At 43.3% G+C, this 19748-nt stretch overlaps 1 protein-coding gene and 1 non-coding gene across 2 annotated transcripts; both read right to left on the bottom strand.

Moving 5' to 3' along the window:
* Positions 1–1787: 1787 nt before the first annotated feature.
* Positions 1788–1868, bottom strand: TRNAL-AAG (transfer RNA leucine (anticodon AAG)). Its single transcript has one exon. It is a non-coding gene; the product is annotated as a tRNA-Leu (tRNA).
* A 1551-nt stretch (positions 1869–3419) lies between these two features.
* On the bottom strand, positions 3420–6516 carry DELTA-ADR (delta-adaptin). Its single transcript, XM_048678291.2, has one exon. The coding sequence runs from the start codon at positions 6416–6418 to the stop codon at positions 3650–3652; it is 2769 nt and encodes a 922-aa protein (XP_048534248.2). The 5' UTR covers positions 6419–6516; the 3' UTR covers positions 3420–3649.
* Positions 6517–19748: the final 13232 nt, after the last annotated feature.

Genomic DNA, 19748 nt, shown 5'->3' with positions numbered 1-19748 from the left:
GGGTCTATTTTCCATTATACAATCTTCTATTTTCCATCATATAAGTTTCCGATCTACAATTTTAGTTTCCGATTTACTTTCTTTGCAATCTTTTACTTTTCGATCTATAAACCAAAAATACTAAAAATATTACTTTACCGTTTATCCATCTATATCAGATCTCACTTTTGCAAATAATCGTGAAGGGATTGACAACCCCTTTGTCGCGTTGGTGCAAATTGGTGTTTGTTTGTGCAGATATTCGGTGGCTTGTTGCGTTATCTCCTACTGGATTGATACCTTGGTTCTCAAAGGCTGAGGGAAATAATTACTTACTTTGCTGCATCACCCTTTCCTCTTCAAGAAAAAAACCAACGCAAGCTCAAGAGGTAGCAGCGCGATGGATTTCGGTCCTTGCTGACAGGAGGGCCCAATTTTAGATGTTTCTTTGAGTTTTGTTCCGGTGTGTGTCCTACTCAGAAAGACGAGACGGCGGCGGCTTCTTGAAAATAGAATAAGGTTCTCCACGCCTAGCCCTCATCCCGGTGGTGCTTCTAGCATCGTCGGTGGGTGTGCGGAGGTGTGTCGCCCGCGGATCTGTCTTTGGTTGATTTGCTCGGATTTGGTCGTCATTCGTCTATGTTAGTGTGTTTTCAGGTTGGATCCTTCTCATCTAAGCTACTCTTCATCGGCGGGTTTGTCGTTCTGGTGCACTGGTCCTATGGGCTCTTAACACGACGACTCTACAACTGTCTACTACAACATTTTTTACTCGGCTCTGGTGAGGGAGGGACACTGGTCCTATGGGCCCTTAGCACGACGACTTTACGACTGTCTACTACAACAAGTTTTACCCGGCTCTCGTGAGGGAGGGACACTGGTCCTATGGGCCCTTAGCATGACGACTTTACAACTGTCTACTACAACATTTTTTTACCCGGCTCTGGTGAGGGAGGGACACTGGTCCTATGGGTCCTTAGCACGACGACTTTACAACTGTCTACTACAACAAGTTTTACCCGGCTCTGGTGAGGGAGGGACACTGGTCCTATGGGCCCTTAGCACGACGACTTTACAACTGTCTACTACAACATTTTTTACCCGGCTCTGGTGAGGGAGGGACACTGGTCCTATGGGCCCTTAGCACGACGACTTTACAACTGTCTACTACAACATTTTTTACTCGGCTCTGGTGAGGAAGGGAGACTGGTCCTATGGGCCCTTAGCACGACGACTTTACATCTGTCTACTACAACATTTTTTACCCGGCTCTGGTGAGGGAGGGACACTGGTCCTATGGGCCCTTAGCACGACGACTTTACAACTGTCTACTACAACAAGTTTTCCCCGGCTCTGGTGAGGGAGGGACACTGGTCCTATGGACCCTTAGCACGACGACTTTACAACTGTCTACTACAACAAGTTTTACCCGGTTCTGATGAGGGAGGGACACTGGTCCTATGGGCCCTTAGCATGACGACTTTACGACTGTCCACTACAACAAGTTTTACCCGGTCTGGTGAGGGAGGGACGATGACGGCGGCGCACCTTGAGTCTGCTCTAGTGATTGTAGTCATCGATATGTTGTCTATGAATCTGGATGTAATTTTCATTATTTCTGGTGTTCGTTGATTGTCGTGACTGATAGATGAATATAGATTGAATTTTTTTCCTGGAAAAAAAAAGGAACTAACTATACAGATTAAAAAAACTCCGTGTCCGAGTTTTACCCATATTGTTTGCACGTGAATCTAGCTAGCATTGGCACGTAAGAGCAGAAGTTTAAAGAAAAACTGAAAAAAAATTATTGACCAGAGTGGGATTTGAACCCACGCCCTTTCGGACCAGAGCCTTAATCTGGCGCCTTAGACCAACTCGGCCATCTGATCACTGTGGCATACATTTGATAGAACCCTATATATTTAATATACTTGTACTAACGTAATCGTTGCCCATGATTCCATAGGCCTTTCTATATCACTGTGAGGACCTATACTTCACATCGAGACAGTCGCCACGCCAGTCGTGCACTTTCACGGCCCCATTTGCTTGAATTGATCCATATGATCTTTTTCTTCTTCCTTATTTCTAGGGAAGGCATGCATGGATCCGCTGTTCGCGTGGGATCATCGTTCCATCGCTGTAACAAATCTTGTGTCTCATGCCTGTAGCTTAGAGCTTGGCATACCGGCCATTCATGGCGCGGTTGTCTGTTGCTGCGTTCAGCTGGACCGGTGCTTGCCCATCTGTTCCGGCCGATAAAAGAAGTGCTTCCGCAGCTGCAGCCATGACAAACCCATCACGCGAAAGCCCTTTGGCAGAGCGGGATCAGGTGAAGTCCCGTGAGGCCATGCCCTTCATTCTCCTGCACGGCCGGCGTCCTCAAGCAGTTCTTTTTAGAAAACATAAGCAAACTGTACCAAGTCCGCAAATAGAAATAGAAAGGCCTGCAGATTGGTTGCATCTCGCATCATTCAGTTAGAGACAGCGATCACAGGCTCGCCGGGGGGGAGGGTATTGCGAGCGAAATTGCACAAATAAAGCCCTCAAATTAGGTTCTACGATCAAGAAAAAGAGTACCTATAATCACGTGAAAAGCATGGATGCTTATGCAGAGACAGGGACATGATTCGAACCTGCGGTCTTCAGGTCATGAGCCTGATGAGTCGACCAACTCCTCGGGGCGGGGAGGGGGGCATGGAACTATTTAAGTGCTTGACGATGAAAATATAAGAAAAAAGAAAATGCACAAAAAGTGAACAACACATCAACGTATTCTCTTTCAACCCAAGGGCCTCCTTTCCCCAATTTTCATTTCCATGAAAACTGAACAACAACCAAGTTCCACATCAAGATAACCATTCTGTCAGGTGGCACAAGCCACACAGACTGACCTCGCAATCTCCAAACCATCCTACAGCTACACTCAGCCTCAAGAACCAAAACACCACAGGAGCCAACTCAATTCTCAAAGACCTCAAATAGAACAAAACAGAGCTCAGTCCTACCATCAAAAACCTACCAAGTTCACAGCCACCTTGCAACATTTGACTTACCATAGGCCTCCACCCTTTTCGACGATGGAAGATTTCAACTGCTACTAGCTGAAACTTTTTTGCCCCTTGTCGTTGCGCCTTTTGCGGGTTTCGTCTATGTATACCAGCCCTAAAGGTCAGCCAACAAAAATCCTGAGAAACTATACTGCTGTAAGATCAAAAGGGAACTTTTTGTTGCAGTGCGCAGCATTTCTTGCTTTCAGATTGCCCAAAGCACAACAGAAATTAGCTGTGCATCCTTACCATAGAACGCTACACAAACAGAAATAAAGGGTCTATAGGTTATTTTTCCTCACTAAACAAACATCTATCACTTCCCACTCCACCTCTTTTATTTACCACGTCTCTAGTCAAAATACTCTTTTTAAACACCAACCACACACAAAAAAAAAAATCTTTGATCTTCACTGGCACTTTCATGTACCACATTTTCTTAGATGGTCATCTAGTTTAACTAGCCTTTGGAATAGTATACAAAGACCTAACAGAAAATTTACCAGAAGAGGTTAACATCCATGTACACCTATGTTCTTCCTCGTTCAAATGAACATTACAACACATCAACTTGTATTTCGTAATTGTAACGTACCAAGCAAAAAAAAAAATCTCGGCAGCTACAGAAGGAAATCTTGAACAACCGGAGCTTGAGGTGCAACATCAGGCTGAGTACTAGGTCTTTCTCTGTGCGTATGTTTTCCTTGACGATGCCCACTCCTAGAAGAGGTTTTATGCTTTCTCGCCTCTTTCCTATCAATGTCAGGAGGTGTGCTCTTCTCTTTAGTAAGATCATGTTGCTTACTTGTCCTAGAACTTGAAGTAGAAAGGCTTCCAGTATCAGCATATATGTTCTGTATCCATTGAGAACTAGATTCGCCAGTGTCCATTTTTTTGCCCATGCCTTCCGACTTATCTGCAGCCTTTAGAATATTTGCACTAGTCATCATGGAACTTAGGAAATCTTCGCCATCCAATTTCACTACTTTTGGTCTGGACCTCATGGCCTTCAATTTTTTCCCAGCAGATACAGGCTGGACAGTCTCGGATTTATCCTCCATGGCACTTGCATTCTCAACAGAAAGAAGAGGATCATTGGCACGAGGGTAGTTATTTGCGTCATCCTCAGCTTTTCCTGTTGGGAGATAGTACATCCCATGCCGTTTACGGTGCTCAAAAAGAGAAGATGAATCAACTGACACTACTGCAGGCTCATCTCTAGTCTCTACAGAATGACAGTTGCGAGAGATAAAAGAAATTGAAGTTGACAGAGTAGTGTCATCTTCACTTAAAATGTCAGCAAGTTCAGACAGATTTTCATGCAAGACAAGATCCTCAGGAAGGGAAATTTTCTTCTGGGCATTCACAGAAACAGGCCTTAATTCCTGAGAGAATACTGTTTGCATACTATTAATGAGCTCCATGACCCGGTTATGCTTGTTATGATCACTGACCTTCCTTTCCTTCAACTCCCAGATCTCTCTTAACAAATGGACAAAACCCATCAGGTTGCGTGCCCTCTCCAGGACCTCAACTTCCTTGGACTCAACAAGTGGTCCAACCGTTGTTTCAACCAAGTTAATCATGTAAATTATTGATTTGTTTGAAAAGGGGTCGTTTTTAGCTGTGCCTGGCATAACGATTTGTTCTTCAGCAGGACGAATTTCAGACTTGATTCCCCTGCTAACAGTTTGATCAACAGCTAACTCATCAAACACTATATCCGATTCCTTGTTTGAATCATTCGAACTCTCTACATATAAATTGCAACAGAAGGTGACCACTTTAAGTACTGCCTGGATGTAGACAGCTCTCACTGACATTGGCAAGAGGCTAGTCCTTGGCTGTGATAGTGCCTCAACAAGCTCAACAGGATCCTTGCTACAATCAATATACTCACCAGAGACCCATGCAGCAGCAGAAAGAACAGAGCATAGGAGATTGTTCCCAAGCAAAGCAGGATCAATTAGGAGAGATCGAGCTGAACGAACAAGCTCTGGCCGTGCATCATGCACCCTAAGTCCCACATCAACAAGCTGGCGACCAATCTCATCCCCCTGCACACAATGCAAGCTCCTAGCCATATCTGCCAGTAGCGAGACATACCAATCAAAATCTGACACCAGCTCATATACATTGCGCCCACATGCTGCTAGGACGGCCCCAAGAATATCATTTGCAAACTCTGGGTCTGACCTTGCGGCATGACTGACCAGCATGCCAGCAATATCCATGACATTGTTTTCATCAACCATTCCCATCATAAGGTGCAATGCCTCCCTGCGGATGTTTGAATCAGCATCACCCAGTGACAGGGCAATCACATCACAGCTCTCATTGACAGTTGATGCATATGCTGGGCCAAGCATACCAAGTGCCAAGAGCCCGAGATAGCGCAGGTTAGGATCATCAGAAGCAGCAAGGAATTCCTTGACTTTCCCAATGGCAAGGCTCACTGCAGCGCCATGCGCGGGTAGTGCAGTTAGCACTGTGCGGACACACTCGAATGTCAGCGACATGGCTGAAGAACGAGTGAGGAGCTGGCAGACTGGATCAACAATCCGTGCGGCCAGACGCGACTCCAAAGGAGCCAGCCTAGCAAATATCTTGAGCACCTTGATGAGCGCCCAGTTGGAGCGCGATGTGGTTAGCAGATTGTAAAGGTCAGGCGCGAGAGGCAGGAATGGGGCCACATCAGCCGGCGGCGCCGACAGCTCACAGAAGGCGGATGCAGCCGCAGTTGACGCCCGTGGGTCGGACGAAGCAAGGCATGCCGCCAGCGGCTTGAAGAGGACCGGCACACCAGTAGACGGGGAGGCGGCTATGATGCGCGCTGCGGCTGCGATAGCGCGCGGGCTGCCACGGGACAGGTGGGGCACGAGGTCGTGCGCGAGGTGGACGGCGAGGTCGGGCGCGGCGGCTGCGGCGGGGGAGGCAAGGAGCTGGAGCGCGAGGGCGCATACGTGGTGGGAGGCGGCGGCGGAGGTGGAAGGGGAGAGGTCCTTGTGGATCTGGTGGGTGGCGAGCGGGAGGAGGGAGAGCGAGGCTGGGTGGAGCGACAGCGAGGCGGCGAGGTAGGCGAGGCGCTTGTGCGGGAGGTGCGGCGAGGCGAGGAGCTCGATGGCGGGGAACGCGAGCGGGTGGGAGGCGACGGGGACGAAGTGGAGGGAGGAGAGGTAGGTGAACTTCTGGAGCGCGACGGCCTTGGTCGCCGCGTCCGGGGCGCGGATCTCGCGGTGGATCTCGGAGAGGGCGCGGCCGACGGCCAGCGACTCGCCGGCGGCTGAAGGGTCGGCGCGGAGGGACTTGACGAGATCGTCCAGCGAGCGCTGGAAGAGGGTGTCCACCAGTGACGGCGCCGTCGACGGGGCCGACGGGGCGGAAGCCATCACAGAGGTGGGAGAGGGATGGTTGCCTGGTGGATCTGTCCTCTCTGCGTCCGCGCAGGTTTGGTCGATCTCATTGCAACGATGAGGACCTAGTTAGAATAGCGAAGAGAAAAATTCACTGTAGGTTAAACTTGAGCCGGTTGACAGTTTAGTACCACTACTTCAAAATACCTGAACTACGGTCCATATACTTACGTAAGGGGTTCGCTTTGGTTTGTATGTACGATTTCGTGTACGTATTTGCTGACTTGGCCGAGTCAGCGGCCGCCAGCTCGGTTTGACCGCCACCTGGTCATGTCTAGGGTGAATACTAGTCCATTTGGGTTTGTTTTTTTTGCAAAATGGTCGTGACCATTAAACCAGCCCACCTGATCGGACCGCATTAGCTCGCTGTCTCCCTCTCCTCCCGCACCTGCTCGATGTCTCCTCTGCTCCCGCACCCTCTCTACTCGTCGTCGCTGCCGAGGCCGTCCTCTAAGCTCGTCGCCGTCAACGACGGCTCCATGAGCACGTCGTCGGACGCTGAGCCGCCGCCGTCCGCGCCATTCGGGAGGGGCCTGCGCGACGTCCCTCTTGCTCCTTCGCGTCGCCATGATGATGCCTCGCCGCCCTTGTACGGTACGTCGCTGTCGCCAGCAGCTCTGTTGCTCGATCTGTCCAATTTAGCTCTCTTAAAGAGTTCTTAGTCGCATCAATTGCGCGTACGAGCTAGGGTTTGGGCGTTCGTTCAACTTCCTGGCGGATTGGGTGTGGGTGATAGGGTTTTAGCAGTTTCTTGATGAACTTAGTGGCAGGTCAAAATAGGGCTGCTTCCTGTGTTAGGATGGGGGGTTTGCAGTTGATGTCCATGTTTGAAGAGATTTGTAGCGGTTAGGGTTCTTTCTCCCCCAATTTTTCATGGGTCCAGGGGCCTAGGGTTTAAGCAGTAAAGGTTGCTTTTAGTGTCAGTGTTAATTGGAACAAAAATGTTTTAATTTGCAATTACATTAGGTCAGATTTACCAAAAATGGTTGCTTTATGACATGTAAGATCATACATTTGTTAATTGGAGGCCAGGAATCTGTGCTTTTCTCTTCTGAAAAAGTCTGAATTTTGTACTGTCTCAACCTTTCTGTAGTCTGAAATGTCTGAACTTTTCAACTTGATTGTTTTGCAGGACCCTTAAGCAACCACTTCTCTGTTGAGGTCATACATGGTGGCTATTTTCTGTGTATTGGCAAGCATAGGGATTATCACAAAGGTCACTCCATTTGGTATGATTACTGTAACATAGATAATTGGACACCCAATGTTGTTGCCAGTCTAGTTGAGAAAATTGGATATGAGTTTGAGGGCAGGATCAGGGCTTATTGGTGTGCTCCTGGATTGACACTGTATAAGAATGGATTAAGAGAGATCAAAATAGGGGACAACACTATGACAGAAAACATGAAGGATTGTGTTCTGAATGGCAACCACTTCCAACAGATATTCCTTGATCATAATGAGAGCATGAGATTATTTATATCTCCTGTTCCTATTCACTCTGATGATGAGGATCCTCCAATTGTCAGGTTCAGTGGCATTAGGCCAAAGAAGGAGAAGGCACACCAGCAGCAAGTGGAGCAGGCAGAAAAGCAGCAAGAGGAGCAGGCTGAGCTCACTCTAGTGGAACAGGAGCAGGCTGAGCTCCCTCAAGTGGAATAGGAGCTGCCTCAGCATGATCAAGAGCATGAGCAAGATGAAGTAGAGTCAGAAAGTGGAGCAGAGTCAGAAGAAGATGATTTCATACCAAGTCCACCCCAGCTAGGAACTACTTACCTTCCATCTCAGTTTGGGTTTAGGGCCAGGAAATCCTGTAGGTTTTTGAATATGGATGCAGCAGACACAGTTGGTTGTTTAGTAATGCAGGATTCAGATGAAGATTACATTCCACAAATTGTTGATTCAGGCATTGATCTGCAAGATGATGATGACTTGTTTGACAAAAATGTTGATTGTGAGAAAGGCAAAGGTAAAGCAGTCCAAGAAGAAGTTGATGATCCTACTGAAGATGTGGATATGTGTCTGCCATCTTCTGATGAAGATAAGGTGAAGCTGAATTTCAAAAGTTTTAGAGAGGAAGACCTGACTAAACCACAGTTTCAAGTTGGCCAGACCTTTGGATGTAGCGACCAGACCTCAAACAGTCTGATCTATGTGCATCAGTGTCATCCCTGGGTCGGTAATGCTGACACGCACAGTACTTGAGGATTTATAACAGAGTAGCAATCACACACTTATTACATCGAATGTCTCAAAAGAAAACTTATTACAGTAAACATGGCTTAAGGCCATCTAAAAAGATAACAGCGAAAGGCTTGGAAGATAAAATGAGTCCATCAACTCCAACGGCATCACTGAGTGAAAGACAACGACCTATGGCTCCTTACTCGTTGTCTGAAAAGTCTGCAACAAGAACGTTGCAGCCCGAAACGGGTCAGCACATGGAATATGCTGGCAATGTAACACAAGAGAGTAATGAACAAAATAGTTGCTATCACTACATGCATATTTGGCTGGTGGTAAGCTCTAGGGTTACAGCTTTGCATAAAGCCAATTTTTTTCCTACAACAAAGGAATAAATTTTATTTAACTATCATGGTGGTTGTTGAACATTGAGAAGGTTCCTCCAACTCAATCCCAATTAAGCATCATCATTAAACCCAATCAAATTATAATAAGGGTGATCAGATCAAGATGATAATCCAAGAACTAGATACAAAAACGTCCATAATCGGGGACACGACTAACCATGATTAGTTTATACACTCTGCAGAGGTTTGAGAACTTTTTCCCACAAGACTCGAATACATCCATGGTCGGAGATTCGAGACACAGTCTTTCTGAAGCATTAACTCTACTCTGGATAGACAGTACCACCTACTGAAGGAAATATGCCCTAGAGGCAATAATAAAGTTGTTATTTATTTCCTTATTTCATGATAAATGTTTATTATTCATGCTAGAATTGTATTAACTGGAAACATAATACATGTGTGAATACATAGACAAACATAGTGTCACTAGTGTGCCTCTACTTGACTAGCTCATTGATCAAAGATGGTTAAGTTTCCTAACCATAGACATGAGTTATCATTTGATCAATGAGATCACATCGTTAGGAGAATGATGTGATTGACTTGACCCATTCCGTTAGCTTAGCACTTGATCGTGTTTGTTTACTGCTATTGCTTTCTTCATGACTTATACATGTTCTTATGACTATGAGATTATGCAACTCCTGAATACCGGAGGAACACTTTGTGTGCTACCAAACGTCAAAACGTAACTGAGTGATTATAAAGGTGCTCTACAGGTGCCTCCGATGGTACTTGTTGAGTTGGCATAGATCAAGATTAGGATTTGTCACTCCGATTGTCGGAGAGGAATCTCTCGGCCCTCTCGGTAATACGCATCACTATAAGCCTTGCAAGCATTGTAAATAATGAGTTAGTTACGGGATGATGTATTACGGAACGAGTAAAGAGACTTGCCGATAACGAGATTGAACTAGGTATTGAGATACCGACGATTGAATCTCGGGCAAGTAACATACCGATGACAAAGAGAACAACGTATAGTGTTATGTGGTTTGACCGATAAAGATCTTCGTAGAATATGTAGGAACCAATATGAGCATCCAGGTTCCGCTATTGGTTATTGACCGGAGACATGTCTCGGTCATGTCTACATAGTTCTCGAACCCGTAGGGTCCACACGCTTAAAGTTCTGTGACGATCAGTTTTATGAGTTAATATGTTTTGATGTACCGAAGGTAGTTTGGAGTCCTGGATATGATCACGGACATGACGAGGAGTCTCGAAATGATCGATACATAAAGATTGATATATTGGAAGCCTACATTTGGACATCGGAAGAGATCCGGGTAAAATCGGGATTTTACCGGAGTACCGGAGGGGTTACCGGAACCCCCGGGGGCTAATGGGCCTTGTTGGGCCATAAGGGAAAGAGAGAGGGGCCGGCCTAGGGCAGGCAGCACGCCCCCTCTCCTCTGTCCGAATTAGACTAGGAGAGGGGGGCAGCGCCCCCTTTCCTTCTCTTTCTCTCCCTTCCTTCCCCCTCCTAGTAGGAGTAGGAAAGGGAGGAATCCTACTCCTACTAGGAGGAGGATTCCTCCTCCTGGCGCGCCAACAAGGGTCGGCCGGCCTCCCCCTTTCTCCTTTATATACAGGGGCAGGGGGCACCTCTAGACATAGAAGTTGATCACAAAGATCTCTCCCAGCCGTGTGCGGTGCCCCCTCCACCATAATCCACATCGGACATACTGTAGCGGTGTTTAGGCGAAGCCTTGCTGCGATAGTTTCATCAACATCGTCACCACGCCGTCGTGCTGACGAAATTATTCCCCGAGCTTCTACTGGATCATGAGTTCGCGGGACGTCACTGATACGTCCATTTTGCATCATGCTTTTATATCGATATTTATTGCATTATGGACTGTTATTTCACTTTATGTCACAATACTTATGGCTATTCTCTCTTATTTTACAAGGTTTACATAAGGAGGGAGAATGCCGGCAGCTGGAATTCTGGGCTAGAAATGGAGCAAATATTAGAGACCTATTCTGTGCAACTCCAAAAGTCCTGAAACACCACGGAACATCTTAAAATAAATAAAGAAAAATCCTCGCCAAAGATGAAGGCCAGGAGGCCCACACCCTGCTCACGAGGGTGGGGGGCGCCCCCCTAGGGCACGCCCCCCTACCTCGTGGGCCCCCTGGTGGCTCTCCGACGTCCATCTTCTCCTATATGAAGTCTTTCGATGAGAAAAAAATAGAGAGGAACTTTTCGGGACGAGACTCCACCGCCACGAGGCGGAACCTTGGCGGAACAAATCTAGAGCTCCGGCAGAGCTATTCTGTCGGGGATACTTCCCTCCGGGAGGGGGAAATCATCACCATCGTCATCACCAACGCTCCTCTCACCGGGAGAGGACAATCTCCATCAACATCTTCACCAGCACCATCTCATCTCCAAACCCTAGTTCATCTCTTGTATCCAATTCTTGTCTCAAAGTTCGGGATTGGTGCTAGTAGGTTGCTAGTAGTGTTGATTACTCCTTGTAGTTGATGCTAGTTGGTTTATTTGGTGGAAGATCATATGTTCAGATCCTATATGCATATTATTACCCCTCTGATTATGAACATGAATATGCTTTGTGAGTAATTACATTTGTTCCTGAGGACAAGGGAGAAGTCTTGCTATTAGTAGTCATGTGAATTTGGTATTCGTTTGATATTTTGATAAGATGTATGTTGTCTAGCCTCTAGTGGTGTTATGTGAACGTCGACTACATAACACTTCACCATTATTTGGGCCTAGAGGAAGGCATTGGGAAGGAATAAGTAGATGATGGGTTGCTAGAGTGACAGAAGCTTAAATCCTAGTTTATGCGTTGCTTCGTAAGGGGCTGATTTGGATCCACATGTTTCATGCTATGGTTAGGTTTACCTTAATACTTTTGTTGTAGTTGCGGATGCTTGCAATAGAGGTTAATCATAAGTGGGATGCTTGTTCAAGTAAGAACAGCACCCAAGCACCGGTCCACCCACATATCAAATTATCAAAGTATCGAACGCGAATCATATGAACGTGATGAAAACTAGCTTGACGATATTCCCATGTGTCCTCGGGAGCGCTTTTCCTATTATAAGAGTTTGTTCCGGCTTGTCCTTTGCTACAAAAGGATTGGGCCACCTTGCTGCACTTTATTTACTTTTGTTACTTGTTGCTCGTTACAATTTATCCTATCACAAAACTATCTGTTACCACTTATTTCAGTACTTGCAGAGAATACCTTGCTGAAAACCGCTTATCATTTCCTTCTGCTCCTCGTTGGGTTCGACACTCTTACTTATCGAAAGGACTACGGTAGATCCCCTATACTTGTGGGTCATCAAGACTCTTTTCTGGCGCCGTTGCCGGGGAGTGTAGCGCCTTTGGTAGGTGGAATTTGGTAAGGAAAATTTTATATAGTGTGCTGAAATTTATTGTCACTTGTTACTATGGAAAGTAATTCTCTGAGGGGCTTGTTCGGGGTATCTTCACCCCGTCCAGTAGAGCAAAGAGTTGCTCCTCAACCTACTGAACCTATTGAAAATGAAACTCCTTTTGAATTTCCTTCGGGTATGATGGAAAAACTGCTAGCTAACCCTTTTACAGGAGATGGAACAAAGCATCCTGATGAGCACTTAATATATGTGGATGAAGTTTGTGGATTATTTAAACTTGCAGGTATACCCGATGATGTTGCTAAGAAGAATGTCTTCCCTTTATCTTTGAAGGGAGATGCATTGATATGGTATAGGCTATGTGATGATATGAGATCATGGGACTATAAAAGATTGAAGCTGGAATTTCATCGAAAGTATTACCCTATGCATCTTGTTCATCGTGATCGCAATTATATATATAATTTCTGGCCTCGCGAAGGAGAAAGCATCGCTCAAGCTTGGGGGAGGCTTAAATCAATGTTATATTCATGCCCCAATCATGAGCTCTCAAGAGAAATGATTATTCAAAATCTATATGCTCGGCTTTCTGATAACAATCGCACCATGCTCGATACTTCTTGTGTTGTCTCTTTTATGATGAAGACTACTGAATTCAGATGGAACTTATTGGATAGAATTAAATGCAACTCTGAAGATTGGGACCTCGACGAAGGTAAAGAGTTAGGTATGACACCTAAGTTTGATTGTGTTAAATCTTTTATGGATACCGATATTTTCCGTAAGTTTAGCACTAAATATGGACTTGACTCTGAGATAGTAGCTTCTTTCGATGAATCTTTTGCTACTTATGTTGATCTCCCTAAGGAGAAGTGGTTTAAATATCATCCTCCCATAGAAGTAAAAGTAGATGCACCTATTAAAGTTGAAGAAAAGACTGTCAGTTATAATGATCCTATTATTCCTACTTCTTATGTTGAGAAACCACCTTTCCCTGTTAGAATAAAGGATCATGCTAAAGCTTCAACTGTTGTTCGTAAAAGCAATATTAGAACTTATACACCTCCTGAGCAAGTTAAAATAGAACCTAATATTGCTATGTTAAAGATCTCTTGACTGATAATATTGATGGGCATGTTATTCAGTTCGAAGGTGAAACTGCTAGAATTGCTAAACCTTGTGATAAAGATAAACATAGACATGTGGTAGGTGTGCCTGTTATTTGTATTAAAATAGGAGATCATTGTTATCATGGCTTATGTGATATGGGTGCTAGTGCTAGTGTTATACCGCATACTTTATACGAAGAAATTAAGAATGAAATTGCACCTGCTGAGTTAGAAGGTATTGATGTCACAATTAAACTTGCCAATAGAGATACTATTTCACCAATTGGAATTGTTAGAGATGTTGAAGTATTGTGTGGGAAAACTAAATATCCTGCTGATTTTCTTGTTCTTACTTCTCCGCAAGATAGCTTTTGTCCCATTATATTTGGTAGACCCTTCTTGAACACTGTGAATGCTAGGATAGATTGCGAAAAGAATGTTGTTACTATTGGCTTGGATGATATGGTTCATGCGTTTAATTTCTCTAAATTTAGTAAACAACATTGTGAGGAAGAATTACCTAGTAAGGATGAAATTATTGGTCTTGCTTCTATTGCCGTACCTCCTAGTGATCCTTTAGAACACTATTTGCTAGACCATGAAAATGATATGTTCATGAATGAAAGAAGGGAAATAGATGAAGTATTCTTTAAACAGGAACCTATTCTGCAACATAATTTGCCTGTTGAAATCTTAGGGGATCCTCCTCCACCCAAGGGTGATCCCGTGTTTGAGCTTAAACCGTTGCCTGATAATCTTAAATATGCTTATCTTGATGAAAGGAAGATATATCCTGTTATTATTAGTGCTAACCTTTCAGAGCATGAAGAAGAAAGATTATCGAAAACTCTGAAGAAGCATTGTGCTGCTATTGGATATACTCTTGATGATCTTAAGGGCATTAGTCCCACTCTATGTCAACCTAAAATAAATTTGGAAGCAGATGCCAAACCAGTTCGTGATCCTCAACGACGTCTGAATCCTAAAATGAAAGAAGTGGTAAGAAAAGAAATACTAAAGCTTCTGGAGGCATGTATAATCTATCCCGTCACTGATAGTGAGTGGATAAGTCTTGTCCATTGTGTCCCTAAGAAGGGAGGTATTACTGTTGTTCCTAATGATAAAGATGAATTGATTCCACAAAGAATTATCACAGGCTATAGGATGGTAATTGATTTCCGCAAATTAAATAAAGCTACTAAGAAAGATCATTACCCCTTACCTTTTATTGATCAAATGCTAGAAAGATTATGCAAACATACACATTATTGCTTTCTAGATGGTTATTCTGGTTTCTCTCAAATACCTGTGTCGGCTAGAGATCAATCAAAGACTACTTTTACATGCCCTTTTGGTACTTTTGCTTATAGTCGTATGCCTTTTGGTTTATGCAATGCACCTGCTAACTTTCAAAGATGCATGATGGCTATATTCTCTGACTTTTGTGAAAAGATTTGTGAGGTTTTCATGGACGATTTTTCCGTCTATGGTTCCTCTTTTGATGATTGATTGAGCAATCTTGATCGAGTTTTGCAGAGATGTGAAGAAACTAATCTTGTCTTGAATTGGGAAAAGTGCCACTTTATGGTTAATGAAGGTATTGTCTTGGGGCATAAAGTTTCTGAAAGAGGTATTGAAGTTGATAAAGCCAAGGTTGATGCTATTGAAAAGATGCCATGTCCCAAGGACATCAAAGGTATAAGAAGTTTCCTTGGTCACACCGGATTTTACAGGAGGTTCATTAAGGACTTCTCAAAAATTTCTCGGCCTCTGACTAATTTACTGCAAAAAGATACACCATTTGTCTTTGATGATGATTTTGTAGAAGCATTTGAAATACTTAAGAAAGCATTAGTCTCTGCACCTGTTTTTCAGCCACCTGATTGGAATTTACCCTTTGAAATTATGTGTGATGCTAGTGATTATGATGTAGGTGCTGTTCTAGGGCAAAGAGTTGATAAGAAATTAAATGTTATTCATTATGCTAGTAAAACACTAGACAATGCTCAAAGAAATTATGCTACTACTGAAAAAGAGCTTTTAGCAGTTGTATTTGCTTGTGATAAGTTTAGATCTTATATTGTAGATTCTAAAGTAACTATTCAAACTGATCATGCTGCTATTAAATACCTCATGGAAACGAAACATGCTAAACCTAGACTTATTAGATGGGTTCTCTTGCTACAAGAATTTGATTTGCATATTGTTGATAGAAAGGGAGCTGAGGACCCAGTTGCAGACAACTTGTCTAGGTTAGAAAATATTCTTGATGACCCACTACATATTAATGATAGCTTTCCTGATGAACAATTAAATGTTATAAGTACTTCTCGTAGTACTCCATGGTATGCTGATTATGCTAATTATATTGTTGCTAAGTTTATACCACCTAGCTTCACATACCAGCAAAAGAAAAAGTTTTTCTATGATTTAAGACATTACTTTTGGGATGACCCACATCTTTATAAAGAAGGAGTAGATGGTGTTATTAGACGTTGTGTACCTGAGCATGAACAGGAATAGATCCTACGCAAGTGTCATTCCGAGGCTTATGGAGGACACCACGCTGGAGATAGAACTGCACATAAGGTATTGCAATCTGGTTTTTATTGGCCTACTCTGTTCAAGGATGCCCGTAAGTTTGTCTTGTCTTGTGATGAATGTCAAAGAATTGGTAATATTAGTAGACGTCAAGAAATGCCTATGAATTATTCTCTTGTTATTGAACCGTTTGATGTTTGGGGCTTTGATTATATGGGACCTTTTCCTGCCTCTAATGGATACACACATATTTTAGTTGCTGTTGATTACGTTACTAAGTGGGTAGAAGCTATTCCAACTAGTAGTGCTGATCATAACACTTCTATTAAAATGCTTAAAGAAGTTATTTCCCGAGGCTTGGAGTCCCTAGATATTTAATGACTGATGGTGGTTCACACTTTATTCATGGTGCTTTCCGTAAAATGCTTGCTAAATATGATGTTAATCATAGAATTGCATCTCCTTATCACCCCCAGTCTAGTGGTCAAGTAGAGTTGAGCAATAGAGAGCTCAAATTAATTTTGCAAAAGACTGTTAATAGGTCTAGAAAGAATTGGTCCAAGAAACTTGATGATGCATTATGGGCTTATAGAACTGCATACAAAAATCCTATGGGTATGTCTCCGTATAAAATGGTTTATGGAAAAGCATGTCACTTGCCTCTCGAACTAGAACATAAGGCGTACTGGGCTATTAAAGAGCTCAATTATGATTTTAAACTTGCCCGTGAGAAGAGGTTATTTGATATTAGCTCACTCGATGAATGGAGAACCCAAGCTTATGAAAATGCCAAGTTGTTTAAAGAAAAAGTTAAAAAGATGGCATGACAAAAGGATACAAAAGCGTGAGTTTAATATAGGTGATTATGTATTGCTATACAACTCTCATTTAAGATTTTTTGCAGGAAAACTTCTCTCTAAATGGGAAGGCCCCTATGTTATCGAAGAGGTCTATCGTTCCGGTGCCATAAAAATCAACAACTTCGAGGGGACAAATCCGAAGGTGGTAAACGGTCAAAGAATTAAACATTATATCTCAGGTAATCCCATAAATGTTGAAACCAATATTATTGAAACCGTAACCCCGGAGGAATACATAAGGGACACTTTCCGGAACGTTTCAGACTCCGAAAAGGAATAGGTATGTGGTACGGTAAGTAAACCTTCTCCAAAACAATTTTAAGGCAATATTTCTCCGTTTTGGAATATTTAGAAAAATAGAAAAATAAGTAGCAGCCCGGGAAGGACACGAGGGCCCCACGAGGGTGGTGGGTGCGCCCTACCCGCTGGGCGCGCCCCCCACCTCGTGAGCACCTCGTGTGCCTTCCGGACTCCGTTTTCTTGCACGATACGTATTTTGGTCGGTAAAAATTCATTATATATTCTCCCAGAGGTTTTGACTCCCGTATCACGCAATTATTCTCTGTTCTTATTTCGAGCTGTTTTTCTGACAGATCTAGATTATCATGGCGTCCCCAAGTGCTTCCAAGGACAAGTTCTTCGAGAAGGTCATCAACCCTTACCTCGCGGAGGTGCTGCGACACCCTCAAACCACTAAGATGCGTGACGGGTTGTTGCACATCCATGATGTTGAGGGACCAAAGGGAACCGGAACCGGAAGCGTGGAGACGAGGCTCGAAGCAATGGAGCAACAAGTTTTCAAGTGCCAGGGGATGGTGGAGCGTGGAATCAACGCTAGACACACGATGCTCATGGAGTTCACTAACAACTACAAGCCGGATGCCAAGAACACCGAGGAGGCCATCTTCAAGCTATATGAGAAGATCGAGCACCTCCAAGCCCAAATCTATGACCTGCAAATCCAAAACTGTGAGTATGAATATAGATTCAAAAGAATGAGTTTGGCTGCAGATTCAAGGATTCCGGAGACTCGATCATCCTTCTATGATGGTGAACCTATGCCTTGGAAGATGGATGACAAGCCTGCATCATCAACAACACCTCCACCTTCTTCACCAACCAAGGAGATATAATCACATGGGTATGGGCACTCCCCTTGGCAACTGCCAAGCTTGGGGGAGGTGCCCCGGTATCGTATCACAATCACAACTCCTATCTTTACCGTTTTTCTTATTTCGATCCTATTAGTAGTATCTTGATCTAGTAGAATAAAGTTTATGGCATGATCTAGTTTTGAGTTTTGCTTTATGATCTCTCTTTGTAATCGAGTCTGTGAGCTATATATAATAAAGATTAGTGTTGAGTCAAGGGCTTGATTATTTTGCCATGATCTTGGGTGAATAAAAGAAAAGAGAAAAAGAATAAAAAGAAACAAAGAGTTCATATTGATCTTATTGAGAGTAATGACTTCACATAGAAAGAGTATGATGATTAAAAGTTGTTGGGAGTTGGCAAACATAGCTTTGGTCATTGTTGCAATTAATAGGAAGTGATAAGGAAAGAGAGGTTTTCACATATAGATATATTATCATTGACATCTTTTATGATTGGGAGCACTCATTAAAATATGACATGCTAAAGAGTTGATGTTGGACAAGGAAGACAACATAATGAGTTATGTCTTTCTTATATCTGAGATAAAGTATGTTGTCATGGATCCTCTAACTTGTTGAGCTTGCCTTTCCCCCTCATGCTAGCCAAATTCTCAGCACCAAGTATAAATACTACTTGTGATTCCAAATACCCTTAAACCAGTTTTGCCATGAGAGTCCACCATATCTAACCTATGGATTGAGTAAGATCCTTCAAGTAAGTTGTCATCGGTGCAAAGCAATAAAAATTGCTCTAAATATGTATGATTGATTGGTGTGGGAGAAATAAGCTTTATACGATCTTGTGATGTGAAAGTAATAAAAGCGACGGACTGCATAATAAAGGTTCATATCACAAGGGGCAATATAAAGTGACGTTCTTTCGCATTGAGATTTTATGCATCCAACCATAAAGGCGCATGGCAACCTCTGCTTCCCTCTGCGAAGGGCCTATCCTTTATTATTATCTTCTACCTTATGCAAGAGTCATGGTGTTCTTCACCTTTTCTTTTTCATTTTATCCTTTGGCAAGCTCAGCATGTTGGAAAGAACATGATATATATATATATATATCTAATTGGATGTAGGGGAGCATGAACCATTATTGTTGGCATTACCCTTGAGGTAAAAGGTTGTGGGGCAAAACTATAAGCCCCTATCTTTCTCTTTGTCCGATTAAAACTCCGTAACCACAAGTATTGCGTGAGTGTTAGCAATTATGGAGGACTAAATGATAGTTGAGTATGTGGACTTGCTTTTTAGCTCTGACATAGACTCTTTCCGATGTTATGATAAATTGCAATTGCTTCAATGACTAAGATTATAGTTTGTCGGAGCCTAATAAGGTTTATGATTTATACTTTTGCATTGTGAATAGATCATCACTTGAACATAAGTAATCATATGACAAAATCTATATATGTTGCTGCTATGAGAATAATCATGATGCCTTCATGTCCGTATTTTATTTTTATCGACGCCTCTACCTCTAAACATGAGGACATATTTATTGTTATCGGCTTTTCGCTTGAGGAAAAGCGAGGTCTAAGCTTGGGGGAGTTGATACGTCCATTTTGCATCATGCTTTTATATCGATATTTATAGCATCATGGACTGTTATTTCACTTTATGTCACAATACTTATGGCTATTCTCTCTTATTTTACAAGGTTTACA

Source organism: Triticum urartu, chromosome 1A (genome assembly GCF_056163025.1).
Source record: "Triticum urartu cultivar PI428250 chromosome 1A, HENAU_Tu73, whole genome shotgun sequence".
Taxonomy (NCBI): Eukaryota; Viridiplantae; Streptophyta; class Magnoliopsida; order Poales; family Poaceae; genus Triticum; species Triticum urartu.
Note: the sequence above shows the minus strand (reverse complement) of the source record. Positions and strands in the feature narration are given on the sequence as shown.

Excerpts from the sequence above, each read along its gene's own strand:
- DELTA-ADR (XM_048678291.2), bottom strand. The coding sequence starts at position 6,418 with ATGGCTTCCGCCCCGTCGGCCCCGTCGACGGCGCCGTCACTGGTGGAC.